General features: G+C 36.7%; 1 protein-coding gene across 4 annotated transcripts in view; it reads left to right on the forward strand.

Moving 5' to 3' along the window:
• LOC132193120 (complexin) overlaps nt 1-21,920 on the forward strand; it is a 66,572-nt gene extending 44,652 nt beyond the window's left edge. For 3 of the 4 annotated variants that reach the window (XM_059613524.1, XM_059613525.1, XM_059613527.1), the window contains 3 exons: nt 7,350-7,510; nt 15,906-16,038; nt 19,707-21,920. In XM_059613524.1, the coding sequence (XP_059469507.1) occupies nt 7,350-7,510; nt 15,906-16,038; nt 19,707-19,780 (368 nt within the window). In that variant the 3' untranslated portion in view covers nt 19,781-21,920. Of the gene's footprint in view, nt 1-7,349; nt 7,511-15,905; nt 16,039-19,694 lie in introns of all 4 variants that reach the window. The other variant, XM_059613526.1, reaches the window with a different exon arrangement.
• Nucleotides 21,921-23,573: the final 1,653 nt, after the last annotated feature.

The following is a 23,573-nucleotide window of genomic DNA, read 5'->3' on the forward strand; positions in this document are numbered from 1 at the left end:
TGCAAACAATAAAATAAAAATGATAACAAAATTAACTGAAAAGAAATTCTGATAAGTGTTGTAAAGAATAATTTAAAACTTACTCACATAAGATGTCCACACCATCAACCTCCGCCATATTTTGAAAGGTCGCTTCAGATGATAATAGGGATCCGCTGAAATAAAAGTAGTAAAAAGTAAATAAATTACAAAAATAAATGTTCAGGTAGAAATTTTTCCTTACTAAAAGCAATATTAAACTCTTTACTGGGCTTTCTGGACCATCGATTCAAATGCATGGAAGATTTTTTAATTAGACTTGTATTATTTCAGGCAATTGTCGCTTATATTCTCCAATTTTTATATAAAACTACCATCTCAGTATGATATACATAAATTTGAAAATGAAAAGCAATTAAAATATTCTCATTAAATGAGAAAAATGAAACGGATTTTTCGACTAAAAACCCTGTAAAAATAATTGTTTAAATTTGTAATTTTAGGCTTCTTTTTAATGAAAATTGAAGAAAATGTCTCCCATCTTTTGAGCAAACTGCGTAAACTCTGCAATTCAACCAGCGAGATAGAATTTTCTACCTCCTCCATATTTGGATACACCCTCGGAGAAGCCGTTTATTTTTCTTGCGGCAATGTCTGGCGTTTCGGTTGGAAAGACACAAGACGGCAGAAAGAAATTCGGCGGGTCTGCATGCATGAAAAGTCGACCGTCGTTCTGCGGCCTCACAGTTTTATTGATTCCTCGGTGGCCCCCCTGCTATAAATACACACGCTCGCCACCAGCAAAAGCAGCACCCCGTCTATGTATGTACACGAGTGCGATAAAGCATGCATGCCTGACCCACATATCAATATGCCTTTCTTGCTGTTTTTCCCCCGGCGCGCTCCGCCACCGCGCCGTAATTAAAAATTTATATCTCGTTTGCAGGCTCACAGAGAGAAAACGAAAAAGCGACGTTTTTCCGTCTGAAAAGTCTAGACACGCAGCCCACAATTTATGTGCGACGGACATTTTCGTTTTATTTCATTTTATTGTACGCACGAAAGAACCTTTCTTTTTTATTACACGCGTAAAAATAGTAGAATAAGAGGATTTTGCGTTCCTCCATAAATCCGATAACTGGTTATGATGTTATCCGGCCTAATTGGTTGGATTATTTTTATGATGCTGTGGGAATAATCATATGGATGCCCAAGCCGCCGCTTTATTAACAAGGATTTTGGATTTTTTGATACAATATTTTGTAAAGTAAGAGGGATAATAGCCCAGTGTTTGGTTATCAGTTGAAACAATGAACTTGATGCTGTTGTTTTGCCTCTTTCAAAAGCAAAGCATCATTTTTCACAATACTGAGTTTTAATTTCAAACATTATTATTTTTTTGCTTTTTTTATCGCTTTTCTTTTATTAACTCGTAATATGTTTCAAATTTAAAACAAAAATAGGCGGTTTTTTAGTTTTAACGTAAAAAAAACCATTGTATAGTATCTAAATTTGATTTATGCATATTGAGCTGTGGACGCAAAAATCGTATTTTCAAAGCATTCAAATACGAATTGATGTTAAATAAATATAAATGCATTTTCCGTTCCTCTGAATAAAATCGTGAACATGATACATATCCAGGCGCTTTTAAACCTCTATCGCACAATCCGTCAACAAAGTCAATCAATCGAAGTGATACGTTCTCCGCTTACCAAAGTAAGCGGAGCAAAACTTTCAATACAAATGAGACATGCATCCGATTGGGAAGGAGCCTCTTGGGCGCAAATTATTCACCAACAATGAGCACCGGCAGAAAACAGTCCGCCTAGTGGGGTGGAGGCAGAACTTCGAGTCGCTCGAGAGAGAGTCAAGCACGTTCATTTACAATACGTCTGGCTGTGTATATCGGCAAACAATTGAAACGGAGCCGGGGCGGAGTGAAATCAGCAGCGGCCACAATGGAGCCACTTAGCCGACTGCGAAATTAGCAAAATTGAACTGGGGCGGCGAGTCGGGGGAGACCGACTAACTAACGGCAGCGCATACAAAGCACTCGTTTATTTCCACTGACCGCGACGCTGATTCATTTTTTCCGCCGCCGCCGGAACGACCAGGCTCGACGTGCTTAATTTGCGTGCTTTATTAGACTTGGCGGCGCACCAGTCTCGCCTCGAGTGGATAATCTGCCCTCTCCGCTTGCAATTCACGGTCCACTTGTCAAACGGCCAACCCACTTTTTCCTCTGAACCGAGCAACCGATCATTTCCAATAGAGTCGGAAAATTTAATTAGGCGAATGCAATTAGATTCAATACTCGTGGCTGAAGCTGGAAAGCTACATTCTTTGAAAAGAAACGTCAAGATTATTTCAAAAAAAATTGCATCAAAGTTGTTGAAATGTTCAAAAGAACTTTTAATTTTAGATATTTCAAGTATTTAAAAAATAAGAAAACATGGGTATAGAAATTGAAGCATGATTTGTCTCAACGCCATTTTTATATTTCAAAAATTTGGAAAAAAGCTGACTTCTAAATATCCCCTTTAAAATTTTGATATTCACGTTCTTAAGGAAATTTTCTCAATTTTTTTTTTTTTAATTTAGCAATTTCAAAATGAAATAAACAGTTTATAGAATTTTTATTGACATAGTCTAATCAAGTCTTTACAACAATGGTCTTTAAAATTTCCTGCCAGCCATTGCAAAAAATGGCTCATATTGTTGTAAAGTCTCAATTTGATTATGCCAAAAATAAACTTTTAATTTTTTAACTGTTACAACCATCAAATGAATTATAAATTTAATTTTCACAATGGAGTATTTGTATTTTTTTTTTTTAATTTCCTGTTTTAAAAACCTAAAACATTAAAATTTAATTTCCAACTAAAATGTTCCATTGATTCTTTCCTTCTAACATAAAAAGATTTTTTCTTACTCCTAAAATTCCTCTTCAGAACATAGAATTCTCCTCTTCACACGAGGGCTTTGCGTTTGCACGCAATTCCTCCAAAATTCGTGTCTACTTTTGTTTAACCCTCTTTTAAAAAATCCTGAAAATATTCCGTGACCGGAATCAGGGGCCGAGGGAGCAATCTAATTTATTAAAAAGGCTGCTCTCTCCCGCACAAAACCAACGTCATTCAAAATCGATTCGCACTCTGGCGTGCAAAAGGGTGCGAGCTTACTTTTAAAACCCTCTGCCAACAAAAATTACACGACGTGTCTCTCTCGCGCGCCCTCTAATTTCGAGCGCAAAGTCTTTTAATCTGCGCGTAATATCAACACATGCATTGAAAAGCCTGCGTGCGAGTCAAAAAGAGAGTTTGCCGAACGAAAAAGCTGCTGTTTCCCTCAAATTGGCGTTGCTGCGTTCCATGTCGGCCTAATGACGAAAAGCCGCCGAACGCTTCCAATCAGCAGGAAATAATTGAGCCAGCCGTCGAGACCAACGTCATCATCTCAGCCTAAATAACCCGGCAGCAACAAAATTACTTTGGCTCGTCTCGGGTAATTGGGCGTTTGTTAAAACTTTGAGCGGATTCGCCGATGCCACATGGGACCCGCCGCCGGCCGGATAATTGCGCTCCCGGCCAGAATTTCAATTTCGCCCCCGACCAGCCGGCTGCACCGAGAAAAACGTAATCAAATGCGAATTCCTATTCGCCGGCCCTGATTGTTCTCCGTCTCGCCGAGGAGAAAACGCGCGGTCGGTCTGCGTGCGGAATTGAATCTCGCTCTGCACATGAGGGTCCTCGATCGCTTTTTCATACTTTTTGCACTCGGTCCCTCTCTCCTCGCATGTTGATTTATCAGCCAGCCTGCATGGGGCTTTTGATTGAAATTTGATAGAGGTACACCTGTCGAGATTGGAAGGGAATATTAAATTAGCAGCAAATGGTTTCCAGTTTCTCGGGTATAACTTTGTTATGCAACGGGGAGGAAGTTTAATTTAGTTCGGGGAAAAATATATGAATTGTATCCCGATATTTAATATACGAAGGAAAACTGATTGCAAGAAAAGCAGTCATAAAATCCTAATAATTTGCTTTTAATCTTTTAGATCATTTTCCATAGTTCCAAGAATATAAGTTGAATTATCATTGAAGATAAATGTTTTAGATAAATTTAAAGTAATTAGTGTTAGTTACTATAACATATATTTGTATGCAACTCTTATAAATAAATCATTTTTACTTTTAACTTTACTTTGACTGAGGAAATGAAATGCTTCTTTGCGGTTTCGTCAAGAACTTTATCTAAATTAATGATAATATTAGGGGAAAAAATTGCATTGCTTACAAATATACTTCCATTAAACTTATGTAATGTTTCATTTGCCAAATAAAACACCCTAGGTTGCATCTACCTTTTATAGTTTTGTCAATTACTATATTTAAAAAAAAAAATGAAAATAGTTAATAAGAAATATGAATAAAAAATATACAATAATAAAATGAAAGTTTTGATTTTATTTGAATTTAACAATGAGATTTGAAATTTCGAAAAAAATTATTATTACTATTGGAAGTAGATTTTCGTGAGAGAGTTTCTATAACAGAACTAGCGAGTTTCCTTTTTCCTTGTAACCTACTATATGTGGCCCCATTGAGGTGAGATGTGCGAGATGCCATTGTGAACAAGAAAGCATTCAGACTCTACTGCTCCACTCCACCGAAAAATCGAACCGTTCGTGACTTGTCGCACATCTTTTTTGCACCTTCGCCACTCTCGACGCGCTTTCATTTTTTCCGCCTCGCAGGCGAATCTGAATCAATCGCACGCGATAATCTTTCGCAGGCGGTGCGAGGTTCCGCGCCTAACGATCGTTCATTTAAAAAAAAATCCACCAGACCGTTTGTCTTCGCTAATCCCGCATTTTCAATCACACTAGTCGTGATTGGCAATAAATTCCACTTGCTTTCCGAGAAACCAATTTCGTTTTATTTTTATTTATGGAAAAAGGCGACGGACACTCTATATTTTCCAATCAGTTCGGACTGTCAATCTCACGCCGGATGGACAAAATAATAATATAAAAAAGCTCGCCGGCAATAAAGGCGCAAAAGTGGGACTGGTCGCTTCCGATGTGTCCCCTGCTGCCGGCTGTGCATCAAATAAAGGAAGTACAGGATAAAGAACACGTTCTGCTCCTATCGGCCGGCACTAAAATAAAAACACACGGCCAGTTCGTTTGTTCTTTGCTGAAGAGTGCAGAAGTGGCGAAAAAGAAAGGAAGCTTGTTATGGTGTTGGGAAATAAAGTTTGGCCTGGATTCTCTTACTTAAACAAGTTCCAAGGATTAACCCGGCAGGCCAAGCCTTCCGTTCTTTCTCTCTCTCTCACCCCCTTTTACCTCTGCCGTACCTGCGCAAAAACAGAGTCGTCTTTGAAGCAGGCCCAATTTTTTGCCCCTTGAACACGGAGAGGGGATTTTTGCACCGCGCCCGGCCGAGGTGACTCTCGGTGCAAAGTTTTTAAATTGGGAGATTTGTGGCTGCGTCAGAAAAGTTCACACAAAAGCCGTCGATTTTGAATGTTAAAGGAGCGCGGCGGGTTCGGCGAGTCTTTATGATGTTGAAGGGCTTTTCAGACAAAACTTTCCATTGATTTAAAAACTTGCTGTGAGTTTTTTTTTCATTTATATTTTCCGCCAGGTTGATTAGATCTTTTCTTAAAAATTTGCTCTGATGTTTGAGAACTCATATAAAGTATCATAATTAATAATAAGAAAAGGATAATGAAAATCTCATAACGTAAAATTTGAATTAATAGAGCTTCAGTAATTTTGTTTTAAGTTTTTCACTGAAAAATGATTGTTCGGAATTATTCTGCAATTTTGTGAGCAATTTTCTAAAATATTGAATCAACAATCAAATAATGTATCAGAATTTTTTTTTTAAATTTATAATAAAAAGTATTTCAAATAAAAAAACCCATCTTGTAAATCCCTGCAAAAAAAACAGCTCGTATTTTCCCCCAACCGAAGGCAAGGCACCGTCATAAAACTTCCCTCGCCGTGTCCTTGGAGATGTTATCTGGCCGCCTCACAAGTTGTCCCCGGTTGCGTGAAACCCCAGAAACACACCCGAAACTTATTTTCGCCGCCGAGTTGAGTTTTTTCCCGCTTATCTCGCTTACAAATTGCCCCTCTTGTTGAAAAAGTTGCGCCAGAATGATAATTCAAATTATTAAATGCAGAGACCTGTGAACCCTTTTCCTGGGCAGCCCAGGGGGCGTTGCTGCTCTTCCTCGCAACTTGAGTGAAATTTATGAAGGCCGCCAGCGCGAATTGCACATAATTTTTTTCTTACGGCCAATTTGGAAGTTTGCCTCGCTCCGGTTCACCAGGTACCATAATGGAATGCGCCTCGCCAGACGTTGAGAAATACACGCCGAGGGTGATGGGAAAAGTTGACTCGAGCCCATATTTCACTAAAGCGGCGCATGAGGAGGCTCTTTGTTTTTTGTAAATTACAACCGTTTTTCACTTTCACAAGGGTAAGGGGAATCAATCAATCGCACTTGCTATGATAAAACAACATCATTGCTTTCTTTAAACTGATCCCTAAAATTAAAAAAAAAAATTAAACAGTAGAATTGACAAATTTCCCATGTCAAGTTTCAATTCGTTAAACGGGAAAAAAATCAAAATTCAAATCATGGAAATTTGACGTTTTAATAATAAAATTCAAGAGATTTTTTTACAAGTTTATTTATGTATAATATTTGAAAAGAATCTTCCAAAATTATTGCCGTTATTTATAAAAGAAAACTAAAAAAAAAACTATTTATTTTACTAAAATAAAAATAAACTAATAAATTAAATAAATGGAAACTCAACTGGGACTGTTTTTAACTAAAATTTGAGGCTCTAAGGAGAAAAAGTGCCTATTTTGAATTAAAAATTCTGATTTATCAAAACAAAAATTCACTAATTAACGCCCCGCTTCAGAAATGATCTAATTACGGCAAATTTGCTCGCTGCCAAGCATGTAATTCACGATTTAAACTTGTACTGCACCCGAAGGTTAATTGATTTTCGCTTGAAAGGACGAATGTACTCGCACACTCTGAATGTCTGCGACGTGAAAAAAAATTCTCTTCGACGTCTTGTCACTCGCCGCGAAAGCCGCAGGGTTCAATTCAATACCCGAGAGTTTAATTGGACCCTCGCTAACCGCAGTTGCCTCCAACCAAAGTTCAATAGTCAGCGAACTTTGTGCATACAAACTTGGTGAATATTTGCGATAGACCCTCGGTCAATTGCCAAGCAATGCCTTTCGCTCGGCAGTCGAACAAATCTCTGATGCTGCATATTTCGAAGGTTTTGATAAATAACTTAAAGGGTGCGTGTGCTTGTTTTGCAACAGGAGCGGTCGGCGGCGACGATGACGGCGACGATAAGGAAAAGGAGGAAGAGGCCGAAAGAGAACGCCAGGAGGCGATCCGCGAGGCCGAGGAGCGACGCAAGGAGAAGCACCGGAAAATGGAAGAGGAGCGCGAGAAGATGAGGCAGGAAATCAGAGACAAGGTATGAATTTATATTTTGCGCCTCGCTTTCCTCATAATCGCATTAACGCAACACGAAAAACGGTGAAATTTTCATCCGACAGGCTCTCTTGCATAATCTTGAGACAGTAATTTTGATTAAAAAATTCAATTTCGAGATTAAGTGAAAAATCTGTTTATAAAATATGAAAATCGCAAAAATAATAAGCTTCTGGAAATATTTAATTTAGAGTTAATTCCTTTTCTCCTGCATTTTTCACTCCCGTTGAAGAAGGCAGAACAATACTTTTAAGTCATATAGTTGATCAACCGGGTTTTTCTATATTGATAAGGTTTCTTTTATTATATTTTGAAGTAAAAACTGCTTCTTAAAAATAAAATCTTTTTCAACGAGGAATAACTCAATACATCAAAGATACAAATACTTTTTCCTATATTTCTACTTTTAACAAATTTCTTATTTATTTTCTTTTTATATTTCTACACTGCAAAATTTGTATAGATTTGTATCCAATTAATTACTAAATAAATGTAATTTATTTCAAGCTAATATATTTAATTTACAATAGCCTTTTCCTTTAAAATATTTGCTATATGTTTTATTATTTTAAAGAAATTTTTTTAAACACATTTGTTTTCTTTCTGATTCTCTCTACCTCGTGTTTTACAAACAAAAATGTCCAATTCTTTCTGTTATCACATACCCCGCCCCAAGTTGAAGATATCAATATGAGATTTACACCACTTGATCATCTTAGTTCCAAGGCAAGTTTCCTAAATTTTTATCAAAACATTTTCAAAATTGCGGGTTTTATGGGACATTTTGAAAAAATCAAAAAACGCAATTATCTCGGCTTCTAGTGGTCGTAACACAATTTTCCGGGTATGGTTGAGCTCGTCTCAGCAAGTTCTACAGTTATTCTATTAAAAGCAAAATTGTAGGTCAAAGGTCAAGGTCAATTTTTGTGAACGTAAATTTTCAAACTCAAAATTGAAAACCAGCCGACCATTTTAAATTAATTTTGAGATAGCCAAACGATTCCTCGTGAAATTTTACGTAATATATGTCAAAACTGCGATGAGGTTATTTTTTGTTAAATTTAAAAATAAATAGGAATATTAAAAAACATGGTTTTTTGCAACTCCGAAGGCAGGGTCAACCTTATAATCGCATTTAACTTCGTCCCTGATGATTTTAGGTAAAAATTGATAATGCTCAAAGTTGATCCCCACGTCAAGACCAATCGAATGATGTATAGGTCAATGACCTTTGGTGACCTTCAGGTCAAAGGTCACCCAGGTCGGCGACCTGAGGTCACCTGACCTAGATGTTTGATATGTTTTTGAAAAGGTCTTGTTAAGAAGATAATTTTGGTTACCATATTTTCGTCTGTACCTCGACTACAAACCAAATGATTGTACTTTTGTTTAATTAAATGCACAATTTTATGAGAAGTGAATTTGAAAAGTACAATTATTCGGCTTGTAGTCGATGAACAGACCAAAAATTGGTGACTAAAATTATCTTCTCAACAAGACCTTTTCAATGACATATCATCCATCTAGGTCACGTGACCTCAGGTCGCCGACCTGGGTGACCTTTGACCCGAAGGTCACCAAAGGTCATTGTCATATACATCATTCGATTGTTCTTGACGTGGGGATCAACTTTGGTCCTTATTACTTTTTACCTAAAATCATCAGGGACGAATTTAAATGCGATTATAATGTTGACCCTGCCTTCAGAGTTGCAAAAAACCATGTTTTTTAATATTCTTATTTATTTTTAAATTTAACAAAAAATAACCTCATCGCAGTTTTGACATATATTACGTAAAATTTCACGAGGAATTGTTTGGCTATCTCAAAATTAATTTAAAATGGTCGGCTGGTTTTCAATTTTGAGTTTGAAAATTTACGTTCACAAAAATTGACCTTGACCTTTGACCTACAATTTTGCTTTTAATAGAATAACTGTAGAACTTGCTGAGACGAGCTCAACCATACCCGGAAAATTGTGTTACGACCACTAGAAGCCGAGATAATTGCGTTTTTTGATTTTTTCAAAATGTCCCATAAAACCCGCAATTTTGAAAATGTTTTGATAAAAATTTAGGAAACTTGCCTTGGAACTAAGATGATCAAGTGGTGTAAATCTCATATTGATATCTTCAACTTGGGGCGGGGTATGTGAGAACAGAAAGAATTGGACAAATCCGTTTTAGATGCTTTTAGATCGTAAATGTAATTTCAGTTCCGAGATAAATTTTTTCCTCCGCTGCTTTTTTGTCTTCAACCACGTCTGAATTTGTTATTTTCTATAAATTCCCATCACTGCCAGTCCGTCTCCCGTGACGTGGAAATCGCTCAAAAGCGTCATTTAACATCCGGAAGAGAGAAAAAGAAAGAGCACTCGTGTGATAAGAAAGTCAAAGGCGAGATTTTCGCAGCCTCTTTCATTGGGCAGAAACGTTGAAAGCTCGTTCACTTCTCGGTAATCAAATTTAATCAGCAAATGCGTCCGTCCGAGCGAGCGACTTGCTTGCAATTCAATACAGGGCGGAATAAATGAATTTAAGCGCGACTCTGAATAAAACATTTCAGTTCGAATCAAGAGTGAGAGAGCAAAGTCCATCCATTTCTGGCGCAATGGATGAATTTCCGGCTGTCTCCGGTGCAGGCCGCTTTTTCACTCTCGTCCTTCGCTGCTTGCATTATAGATAATGACTCGAGGCGTTCGCCAAGGTGGAATTTTATATTTTTTTCTTTTTCACTCGGTTCCGACCGCAGAGAAGCATTTTGCTCTCCAAGCTGCCATTTGCGGCGCGGGTAAAACTGCTCTGGCACGTCAGGAAGGGGATCCGTCTGCAATTTTGCCGCTAAAAGCGGAGAACGTTAGTTTTCGCTTTTTGGCTACGGCTTTGTCACCGCCTGCCACTTTGCACTTGAAAAAATTGCCTTTTGTGTTCCGTGAGCCCCCCATTTGGCCAAATTTCCAGCTTTTCGCCCATACGAGGTGCTTTCGGGTCGAATATTTCTCCGAATGTTGCAGCCTTTCACGGTTCATTTCAAACCATTTTCCTCCTTAGTAAGTTTAATGCTTTTTATGCCTCATAAATTTAAATATTACATTATTCTAAATCGAAATCAAGAAAAGTTTGGTATTTTTTTTTAAGTTTTATATGTTCCAAAAACCATTTTTATCAAAATAATATTAATTTTTAAATAATTGATTAAAATTTTATCCAAGAACCAATTTATAATATTTCTCAAGCTAAGATGCTGTTTTGGGCTGTATAAATAAGTTTGATTTTTTTTAATTATAATTAAAATTAAATTGTAAATATTTTTAGGGTGGGTCCAAATATTAGAGAAATGATTCTAGAAACGATTCTCTAGAAACGTTTCTCAAGGAATGATTCTTTAGTTGAATTTTGAAGGCAGAAACGATCCTGGAGAATCCTTGCGCGAGAATCTTTTCTCGAGAATCGTTTCTCCAGAATCGTTTCTCTGATATCCAGACCCACCCTTACTCTACTCTAGTCAATACAGAAAATGATTTTTTTAAATTTGAATGCTCGATAAATCCAATTATGTTAAAAGCAAGATAATTGATGCAAACTTCGTCGTGCACGCATCTTTTGTTTAATCATCAATTAAGCTCACCTGCCTCGAAACAAAGCTTCGCTGTTGTGTGTGTCAATTTTGAGCCGGTGCTGCCTGCGAACATTGTTTGTAAATGTCAATGTGTCTGATTCAATCGCGTGATTATGAAAATGTGTACGTGCGTCGGCTGGAATGCCGCATGCAATTAATTTGCACCGTCGGATCGATCGATCGAGCAATGGCTGCGCTCACTATGCGTGCTTCACCGCCGTAATTTATGTGCAAAAATATCCTGCTGATCCGATTGTTTTGATTGCCTGGTCGTGTTTGCCATTGGTCGAGTAAAATCTCAAATGTGTAAAGCGAGCAATAAATTTGCTGGCCACCAAAGTGTAGTTGGATTATGCTCTCTGCTGGTAATTGCCACGGGGAAAGAGTAATCGGTTTAAACTGCAAATCGAGTTTTAAAATGGCAGAAAATTCCATCAATATAAAGAGTTAAACATATATATTTATTCTCACAAAAAATTTGATATCGACAATTTATGCTCTTAATTTCCATCATCCTCTGATTAATTCATTTTATTTTGAATGCTGCTATTTCAATATCGTTTGTCGGAGGCGCCTCTCTCGTTCTACACCAACACTAATCCATTTGCCACACTAGACTAATCCACTGATCAAACGCTTTGGTAATCGCATCAAACTGCCCCGGACGTGTGCGGTGCCGACTACCGACCATTGTGCCGCGGGCAGAACATTCGTCAGCATCCCTAGTATGTACTTTTTGCCCTCGACCGGGGCGATTTTGCTGCATCGCAATCAATCTCATGAAATATTCATCCGAACCCGGGCTGTGTATAGTGTATGTACTTGACTCTCGGGAAGAGCGGAAACTTTGTCGTCGTGTTAGTTTGTTTGTTTGTTTGCTTGCTCTGGTGGAAGAGAGAGCAGATGAGTGAGGCGCGGTAATCACGGCGAGGCCGCTAACGAAGACTGCAACTCAATCGGGGTCAAATTGACTCTAGTAGGGAGTCCGGTTTTTAACAGGCGACTCCCTAACGGAGTCAGATTGACCCCCTTCTGAGGAAGAACGACCCTACATGGACCAACCGCTGCGAGCACCAAATGCAAGATTTTCTCACGCACTTTTACAACCAACTGAGTGTTTGATTATTTTAAAATTGCCACAATTATTTAAGGATTATTTGTGTGATAGTTTTGTAAATAATATTTATTTAAAAAAGAAATTTATTTTTAAATTGTCTACTTCTGATTTGTTTTCATTGCTCAAGAATGCAAGACTGCTGACAACTTTGTGGATTTGTAATTTATGTTCTAATTTTTGTCACTAACTTAACTGGTTAGTTTTATGTCTGTTCATTAACTCCATAATTTGATTTCAAAATAATTAATAGCAGTCATACAAAAAATTTAATACAAATTTACCTGGACTGTACCTAAAATTTTATTTAAGAAAATAATTTCTTCAGGCCTAAATCACTCTAGAACTTAAATGATAATTATAATTTTTACTGATATTAGTGATATTCTCTAATGTTTATAGGTGGATTGATTAAAGGTGTTATTAGTTGTGCTCGTAGAAAAAGAAATGAATTGTATAACAATTTTTATTTGCCTAAATTATTATTTCCAAATTTTACAAGCTATGCTTAGAAATTAAATATTTTGAGTAAATTTATATAAAATTAAAATTTCTGCGCTTAGTATTAGTTACAATAAAATTATTAATTTTTCTCGTTGAATTTCTTCTCTGGCGCGTCTGAATCTCTAGTGATGCTATAAGTCCCTATTTAATATTCTAAAATCTATGAAATTGAATGTAAATAAAATAATTAAATTTTTTAGGGAGAAACTTGGTTTTTCCTATGATCACAGAATGAAAATATTAATGAAAGAAATTATAGAAAATTTTAATCTCCGATATTATTGTGTAAGAAGGGATATTGAATTAATTCACTGTTTTCTATTATAAGCATTTTGAAATGAAAATCAAACACATGCAAACAACTGTCATTCAAACTTGGTGCAGCATTGCACTGCATCAAAGTGTCACTAATTAGCAGCTAAACACAGAGCAAGCAGGAACAAATGACTGATATTAGAGACACGTTGGTGTGAGTCGGTTGCTTATGTGCAAATTGTGCCCGTCGCATTCAGCTCACGTTGATTGGTTATTCCACTGCCATGCACTAACAACTCCAGCCTCGATCACTGCATAAATTAATTTGGCCTACCGTCGGCTGCGGCTTTGAGCAGCTGGAACTCACTGGCTGCGGTCGCCGGCAAAAATTAGTTTTCGCTGATTTAATTACCTCGTGCGGTCCTGTTTGAATCGAAAATGGATGTGGTTAGTGTGCATGCGTACAATTGCAAAACTTTCAAAATGGTGCCTGCTTTAATTCGGCGATGCGTGCTATTGATTTGCTAATTATTTTATGCTGCCACCTTGTTTGATTCAATAATACGATTCAATCAAATATTTGAAAGTGTTATTAAATTTCAATTCGTTTTGATGTCAAAATATTCTGCTTTCGGTGTTAAATTATAAAAAAAAAAAATAGCAAAGAAAACAATCACACTTAAGAAAGTTTGAAAACATTCAAAAAATTATGGAATCAATGAAAAAGTTATAATCGGAAAAAAGGCTGAAGTTTTTAATTCATTTAGATAATTTAAATAAATTTGTGTGTATTTTTATTTATATTCATTATTTCATATTGATTGCAATGACCTTTTTGAAAGAGAAATAAAAGCTGGTCGCTGTCCATAATTTAACTTGGCAGTGGATTTGACGTTCGTATCCCTTTTATAGCCACGCAGTTCTGCGGATGACAACCCGCTGGCGGCGGGGATAATTCCGTTTTTATTAATTACGCCGCGATAAAACCTTCATCGCAGTCATCAAAAGTTCGTCTTCTTCAGCCGTATTAGGCAACGCGGGTAATTGGTAATTTGGTGATTTGTTGGCGCCGAGACCTTTCCTAAACTTTCCCAACTCTCTCTCGGCGGGCCAGATTAATTAACCTTATTTGTACTAAGGTGTATTACATGGTATTGCGGGGTACCTGGAATTGTTGAGCTAAATTGGCCGGGTTGGCGAGCACAACAACAATTACGCACGGACGGGCTAGTATAATTGAGGAGTGCGACGCACATTATTTGATTGCTCGGACAAGTGCAGAATAGCATTATCAATGCTGATTTTATTGTTCCTGCCCTCCGCTTTGTGTGTGTGCGCGCGTACATGATGGAACCGACAACTCGTGCAAAATTCAATTACAACGCTTCAAACCTGAAAAGCTTTTTTGGCCGGGTTTTATTGCGGTTGGGCGTAATTGAGGCTTATTGATGTTTGTCTGTTTTTTTTATACAATACAACGATACTTGTTAGTCATTGACAAGGATATTTTGGGATACAATGGTGAAAAAAATAGATAGGAGCTTCCTTTCTCTCTGGTTTTGTGATTTTTTTAGAGATTTGGTTGATCTGTATTAAGCAAAATTATTTATCATATTAATAAAAGAAACATTATTTCAACTTCAAAAGCTATAGTTCCTATTTCTAATACAAAATCATGAAAAAAGTTTTCTGATTTTTATATAAATTAATCAAGCATGAGCTTTTTATTGAAAATTTTCTACAGTATACCTATTTTCTTAAAATTTTTTATATTCAAGCTACTTTTTTATTAATTCTTGTATAAGAATTGCTCTTAAAACTTTAGAAATTGCTTCTCAACGTGAGTAAAAGAAAGCCTGAGAGGACCTATCATTTCCTCCCATATGGTTTCTCACCAGTTTTTGTGGTGTTTCTTTTAAAAGATGAAAATGTGATTTTGCGCATTGCAGTCTTTTCCTTTTAGTGCTCCAAATGTAAAATCATTATTCAAACCTCGTAAAGTAATTCCTTTGAAAATCGACAAGATTTAAAGGGAAAACTTAATGAGTCTATGAATGATAGAATCGAAGAAGAAGAGTTTTCTTCTCTACCGCATGCCACATGTATGTATGATGCATATATTCTGGAGAGCTTTCTTTTCTCCAACGGATTAAGCCCCTTGAGCCACCCGAAAGCTTACTTTCAACCCCAAAGGTCGTCGTGAGACACCCAGGGACAAAAATCCGCTTGACCGAACTGCTAAAAAGGCTCAAGGAAGTCCCACAAAGTTCTTTTTTTATATCTCAGGGATTCACCGAGGCAAAAAGATTATTTTAAATTAGCGAGCCTTTTCCCATTAATTGAGTTGATATCTCAAGCGCATTTAATTTTTAAATTACTTAACTCTTTCATTAAGGTTAGAATTCCACTTTTAAGTTTTTTGAAAAATTTTCTTTATCCACCCAGAAAAATTTTACTTTTTCGTGGAATTATATTTAATTTAGTTTCAATTTTTCTCATCAATCGCAATATTTAAAAAAATCACAAAAACTGGTACAAGCGGTTAATTGTTTTATTTGTTATAAATAAAAACAATATTTCAATGACCCACCTCAAGGCCTGTTTTTTTTTCTTGAATTTGTTTTCTTTTTAATATAAAAATATAGGAAAAAATTTAATTTTCTCCTTGCAGATGTTGAAGCTCTTGAAATCAAAAGCCCCGTCTTATCCAGATTCTCTTTTTTTTTTCAAATTAAAAATCTTGCCAGCTGGAAATTTTCTTCCAAAGCACGCGCGCCGACTTTCGCTCTCGAGTGGTGGCGACGCGTGCCTCTCGGCTCTCTCAGCCCACACCGCAGATCGGCTTTGCCCCAGTATTAAAATTCGGCTTTGGTTTTGTGTGTTGCAGTATAACATCAAAAAGAAGGAGGAAATCCAGGAGATGATGCCGCCGGAGGATCCCAATCCCTTAATGCGCAAGAAAAAAACGCCCGAGGAGTTGGCCCGCGAAGCCGAAGCCGAGGATGAAGATGAGTTAACGAGTCAGTCCCACCTCTGTCTTCTTTCTTTTCTGCTCATTTCACTTCAACTCCTCCATTCTAAAGACTTGTTTTCCTGAAAACAGAGTTTCGGTTCTCGCAACTAATTATCAAAACAAAATCATAGCACACTTGAAAACACAACATTCCACTTTCGCCATTTTCTCGGCTTAATTATTCCGAGCGCGCTGTGCGGTTCCGCACCGCTGACGTTTTCAATTATTGCGCGGAAAATGAAAGGAAAATAAGGTTTTAGATTGCGACGCTTTAGAAACAGCTCGAGCACTTTGGCCTGACACTTTATTTAGCCGCGAGAAACGCACACATACACACACCAACACACATACCCACAAATCGGGCGAGAGGCGACGAAATTCACTCCCATAGGGAGCTAGACGGCCTTTCCTTGTTTTCGGCGAGCAATTTGAATATGAAATTAAAGTGATTTCGCAAGCTTCCTGGCGAATTTCCATAGCGACAAAAATCAAGCTTTAAATTATTATAGCGGTCGGCCCGAAATTCGTTTGAATTTTTGATGAGACGCGTGTTATTTCCCAAGTCCCTGCGGCATTACGTTTTTTGTCCAAAATGGGAAACGGACGGACTGTCCTGCAGGGAAATTTATTTCATATACAAAGCGACCTTTTTCACTGCAGTATCATGGCCGCTGCGGGAGCAGCACTCTTTGAATTTTTCATTATAAACTGAAAACTTTTTACTCCATCAAACATAAAGTTAAAAAGTATGGTTACAGTTAAAATAAAAATTTCAGATCAATTTCGTTTACTAAAAAATCAAATTTTTCCTCTTAATCATTTGAATAATTTTAAAGCCAAATTTAATTATTTGAAAGTTTTTGACAATTGAAAAATTGTGTGCAAATTTGCTCAAAATAATAAGTAATAATAATTCCTAGAATTTAGATTATTAAGTTTTACAATTTTCAATGTATTTTAACAAATATTTCCGACACGAATGAAGTAGCAAGAGCAATGTTTCCCTTCTTAACTGTCCCATTATTATATTAATTGAGTTAATTCATTCCATTAACCTCATGTTTATTCAAAACGCACACTCGAAATTCACATCAAAGTCCACTTTTCACTGTTATTCCTAAAATGGCGCGTGCCCATTTACATCCTGTTAGGTTTTATTAAATTTAAATGCCATATTAAATAAACTTTCCTATCTGCAGTTTGATATTATTCAATTTCCCATTCGGTTGAAAGCCGGCAGTTTAACGAAGTTGTTAACACTTGCGTCCATTCTGCGCTTATGGAAACACGCCACGACTGACTTAGTGCCGGCGCCACTCCCTAACGCCTGAGATAAAATAATTAGCAAAACTTTGACGAAACGTTCCCTTCTGACAAAACTGGGAGAGCACTCTGCTCGCGGCGCCATTTGCATAATGTTGTTTCAGGCAACCTGCTTAGCAAGACGGTCCTGCCGGTTGCATAACCGCGCCAAAGACCATTGCGAATCGCCACCACTAGGCAATTAGAAATTCAAATTGGTCGTCGAAAAGCCAAACACAAATTACGCAAATCGTACCGCACGAAGGCCTTAATAATCTGTATTCATAATTAAGTAAATTTTATTAATTATAAATTAATTTTATAGTTTAAACTTTAACATTTTGTGCAGATTTAAAAAAAAATCCAGCTTTTTTCTTTTCTTTTGAAGAAAAGTGTAATAAATTATTTATTGAATATTAATTAGAAACAATAAATTGGAAGTAAAATTTTCCAAGAAATTTTAACTTAATATTTCTTATAAATCTCCAATCTATGTATATTATTTTTTTCTAAACTATTTTCTTGTATTTTTTATCCCAATAAACTATGACTTTTCCAAATTCTTGCTAAAATCAAAAATTTAATTCAGCTGAATTTTCTTTTGAACTTGAAATTATTCATATATCATGTGTATGGCCTATGTTTGAATAATTAATTGAAGAATGTTCAATTTTGCTCCATAATAAAATGAGAAATTCCTCGCCTCTCTCCGAAACAAAAACACCTGCGTGCAAAATTTCGAAATTAGGTTTTACTTAGAAATTTTGAAATTATGGCGGCAGGAATGCGGGCATACCTTGCGCGCATACCTGCCTGCATGCTGACAGGCCGATGTGAAATCTGCACACCCGAGCGCTTGTAATATTCTCTAATATTTGACTGCGAAAGCAAACACTCGCTCGGTGCGCGCAGATTTTATCAGCAGCCCAATTCTGCATTCGCAGCATTATTTCATTATTTGCTCGCTCGCTCGTTCTCTTTTTTTTCAATCGCACCCGCACCTGACGAGCCCCGGCTGGCGTTTTTAATTTCGCCCCGGGGACCGCAGCGCTGATTGGCTCTGTCGGCGAATTTTTTTTTATTCATTTTATACATCCATTATTTTACTTTTGCCAGCTTTCTTTTCATTCACTACTCATGTCTGCCGAATGCACGCCTTTCAGAGTAGGATTATTTGGTCAAAGCCAATAGCATTCGAACACACACAGCCACATACACAAACGTTTATTCTGCCCAACTTGGGTTTCCAATCAGAACCGCCGAGCAAACACCCATCAACAGACCAACACTCGCTCTGTTTGAGCCAAACTCATTTTGGTTAAGCCCGATTTTGGGTGCGAACAAAAACATGAGTTCAAACGAATATTTTGTGGTCTCAAAGGCATTATTTATAAATGTTGAAATAATAAATTGTAAATTTATGAACTGAGAATTTTATAAGGTAAAATATTTTTTCTTTTTTATAAAAATTGATTCACAAAGATCGATTTACTTTGATAAACCTCTATCATTTTTCCTTTTTATAAGAAAATGCATTAATAAAAGGGACTGAACAGTTTCAATAATCGCACAAATTTCATATTTTTTTGAATACATATCAAAATTTTTAACCCAATACGTGAGACAATTATTATTTATTAAAATCTCAATCGCTTAAAGAATACTAGGATGAGGAATTATTAATAGTCTTTTTGACTATTTTTGACCAAAATATGTTTATGAAAGTATAATAAAAAATTCAAATATGTTAATATTATAATAAATTGATAAATTTAAATATTTGAAATATATTGCAGCGTATAAATTTTTCATTTATTTTTATCAAGAAAATAAAAATTTGTTTATAAATTTTTTTTAACAAATTATAAGTCTTTTTTTCTGAATGATGCAAAGAGAAAGCTAATTAGCGCAAAAAATGTTGCGCAAACACATCGATTTTCGCTTTAGTCCCAACTTTCATTGTGCTGCATAATGCCTTTTTGACTAACAACAAAGAGAGACAGGGTCGAGCCGGCGCTACACAAATAGAAGGAGGAGCTCTTCTTCTTCTGAGTGTGTCTTACATTTTAACTTTCCTGTCCTTTTTTGTACGGCGCAGCGGATTTGCATCGCCGTTGTCGCCCCGTGCTGTCCAGTATAATTCTCTCTTCAACTAACGGATTTCTCATCTGTCTTATCTTCTCTCTTCTGTCGTGACACATTCTTCGTCGTGTCACATTTTCCGACCCCAACCACCACACCAATTTACATGTTTGAATATTTGCACGCTTGCTTGCCGCACGAGTAGATTGCTTAAAAAAAAATTGACTCGCATGCCTAAGTGGAAATCCCCTGCCTAATTGACCTTTTCGGTCCCTTTACGTTTTTTTGCAGAGTTGAAAAATTCCATAGAAACGCAAGTAGCGGAGATCAAGACGCAAATTGAAAGTAAATGTGTTCTTCAGTAAATTCAGGCGGCTAGCTGATGCGGTTAACTAAAATTACGAGATATGTTAAAAAACAGTATTAATAACAATTAAAAAGAGAACAGAACTTAGTCAAAACAAAGTAACCCACGATTTAACGAGTAATTTAAAACCAGAAATCGTATGATTCGAGTTTTAGTCAGTGCGAAAACCAAAGAAATGTAAACGTTGTAAAAAGCAAGAGGAATTAAGTGGTTGTCGGACGACGCGAGACGGAAAAGGAGAAGCGCAACTACTTAACTTCCAGCAAACACACGGCAGAATCAAGAGTGATGATAATAATAATAAGTACATAATAACAAACGAAAAAAAACACAGAGCCTGCCACTCGAATCCAAATTCCCGGAGGAAATAACGCATAATGCATTGCTGGAGAATATTTTTGTTGTTGCTCGATCTCTCTCGATTCTAAAATAATTCCGGAGGGAAATTGGATTGGACCGGCCGAGCCGTAGGAGAGAACAAGAAAGTGTGTGTGATGATAACAAAAATAATACAACGCAAACATGATGAGTCCCCCCTTTTATCATTTCTCATGGGCCCAACGTTACGTTATGTATCAAATATATATAAATAATGTTAAAAGCAAGCGAGTACTAAAAGTGTGTCGTAGAAGAGGACAAAATTGTATATATCTGAATGAGGAGAAAATACCATTCCGCACCCAACATGCAAGAGAAGTAAAAGTAGAGCTTTGCAACAGGATGATTAAACAACAAATTTTCCTTTCAATTCGGCAAACGATTGTGCAAATCCGAGAACAATCCCGCTTTATTAAAAATACACATAATTAAAAACCTCACAAGTAAAAACAAGTACGAATCAAAATTCGCCTGATGTGTCAGCAGCAGTATAAAAACACGGAGAAATCGATCCCATTTAAAGAAACGAGAAATTCTTTGTGATGCCAACGTTACTGATAAAAATAATAATATTATAAATATTATTAACAGAGTTAACGACATCAGGAACTGAAAAATATTGCTACAATATTGTAACCCAGGGAACTATTAAATGGGAGTTAAAAAAAAGATGAGAAATTGATTGTTTGAATTTAATACTGAATGTCCTGTGTCATTTTATACCCGCGAATATATTGTTGTAGTCGTTGTAATTAAAGAAGAAAAAAAAATCAATTAAAGATGGATACCTTTTTGTTACTTGTATGATCACATAGACTGAGTCCAAAAGGAGTAAGACAAAACATTACAGAAATAATAGGAGAAAAAATACTTATTTTTTCCACTGTTTTCAATTACATTCAAGGCGATCGAAAGAGACGGTGCGAAATATTAGACGAGCAACAGAAAAATGCTGAATCATTTCGTGTTTGCTAAATCAATGAGTGTGGTATGTGTTTTCAACATGAAAAAAAAATTTACAAAGAAAAAAAGTTCAGCACTTTCGCGTTGCGCGGTACCTAGGTGTTTGATGAGAATTTATACGTCATGCATATGTGTTCTCTCTGTTCTTAATTTGCGTATATAAATATATATTATATTTCTCTCGATGGTTCAAACGTCATGAATTAAGATCATCAATCTTGCTGTGCGTCACTGGGTTTGCATCGAAAACCGACCGACCGGCGAAAGACCGCGGCGGGAATGCGAAGCTCCTCCGCCCCGGGCCTTTCTCCTTTCTCCCCCCAACGTGAAATATTTGGGCAACATGTTAAATAAAAGCGTTTAATATTGAATGTTCTTCTCTTGCATGCTCTTCTCTCTCTCTCTCTATCGCTCTCACTCAAGCAATTAAACTCGCCATAACTCTTTCTATCGCTCCTCTTCTCCGTACTCTATAAAAAAATATATATTACACCTTCCAAGGCAAAGTTGAAAGTTGGATTTTCCTCTGAAAAAACTCTTAAACTTTTTTCATTAGCCGAAAATTTAGCTTCTCCTTTTTTTAACAAAAGTTTCTTCAACTTTCAACTTTCCCCGTCTTGATAATTATCGCTCGCGCAGAGGTGGAAAAGCAGTCCATGATAATTATTGTTCAGTCGAAACAAAACAAGCTCGAGCGCGTCCGGCCATCAGCCGGCCGCTCAGCTGGATATTGGAGAGTCAATTATTTACATACTAATTTAATCAACACCCATATTAAGCCAGAGTTTCGGTCAATATTTGATTAAAAATTAGAGTCTCTCGCGTCAAAGAAAATTTATAATAGAAAGTATAACACATACTCTGTATATCGATCTCTTCGCTTTACCCTCACTTTCACTCTCTCACAACCGAAATCAGTAATCGTCTAACGAGTAAGGAAGAAAGAAAGAAAGAAAAATCAAGTAAAAAATAGTATTTAAGCTACTGGATGTCAATAATATCGAAACTTATACTTTAGCGGCTATAAAAAAAAATAACGATCAGCCTTCACACGTGTGTGAAGTCGCGCCTCTTATTCTCGCTGCTCGATAAAAGTTGAAAGAAAATCCTGCACTTCACTCCTGTTTGTGTGTTCGGAGCAAATTTCGCCTCTTTGCCGAGATCGGCTTTTGTCGCTTTGGAAAAGCCCGTCTGCTTTGTGTACCCGTGGCCAACTATATGTTGCGCAGAGCGAGAGAAAATCGAATTCGACAAAACTGCGACAAACTTGTTCCGTTTTCTTATTTCACTCTGACGTTCTTGCATGAAATTCGTGCTCTCCATCTAAAAATAAAAAATAAATCATCAAAAATGCAAATTTCCCTCTCTTAAAAGGGTTGTTTAGAAAAATTCCAACAAAATTGTATACAATCCTCTGACGAAAACTTGTTTTTAAAAAAAGAACATTTTCAACGTTCCCTTTACTGTTTTCCTTCCGAAATAATACACACTGCTGCAGTTGCGAGAATCGATGTTCATTAATCACGGCTAAAATAAAGAAGTGCGAATCTGTCTGTGTTTCCCTATAGCTGCTCTGGCTGCCTGGCTGCGAGTGTTGTTCGTTCGTTTGTGCGCGTTTTTTCGCCAGGCCGCGCACGCCGCAGCCGTTGTTGACTACATTATTGTTAAAGCATTGCTGTGTCTTTCCCTATCTCTCTGCGGGGCGGAATAAAACACATAATAATTACACAGTGTAAAAAAAACGGAGCGAACACGCGCGTGGTAAAAAATTAACACAAAGTCACACGACCGGGAAAAAAACGTAACAAAAAAATAATGAAGCGCGGTACAAACGATGAGCATGTTAATTAACTAGAGTAACTCACGTTTGGGAGCGACAATATTAAATGAGCTCGAGTGTGACAAAAACTGAACTCACTCGCGCAAATTTTCCACCTTGAAGGACACCGCTGCGCTCCAATTAGAGCTTTGTGATTAAAAAAATTTGGTTGATGTTGACAATTTTCTCTTTTAATAAAAAAGTAATTAAAACATTAATTAAAATGAACTGTGTGTCATTGAAAGGTTGTGTTTTATTTTATCATCAAAGGCAGAACCCTAGTGAGATGCAAATTTAAATTGAAAATTTTTAACTTTTGGAAGTTTTATTTTGGAGTGAAGCAGCTGATTGTCCTTTTATATTGTCCCTCAATCGACGTGTTACTGGAAACAATGAATTTCTTGAGCAGTGTGACTTAATCTGTTATTAAAATCGATTGATAAAGAAAAGAGTGTAGCCGATCGGCCCCGACGTCCCCCCACCGCCGCGTTGAAGTTTTTATGCAGTTTGCCCAATTTTCGGTATGGATAAAAATACACACATAAAAAAGCGTTAGACTGTCAATTTTGAGATGAGATGAATTGTTAGTGATAGTAGAAGTTAAAAAGTGGATAAATATAAATATGAAACA

The sequence above is a fragment of the Neocloeon triangulifer genome, unplaced genomic scaffold, assembly GCF_031216515.1.
Source record: "Neocloeon triangulifer isolate White Clay Creek 2 clone unplaced genomic scaffold, ASM3121651v1 ptg000003l, whole genome shotgun sequence".
Lineage (NCBI taxonomy): Eukaryota > Metazoa > Arthropoda > Insecta > Ephemeroptera > Baetidae > Neocloeon > Neocloeon triangulifer.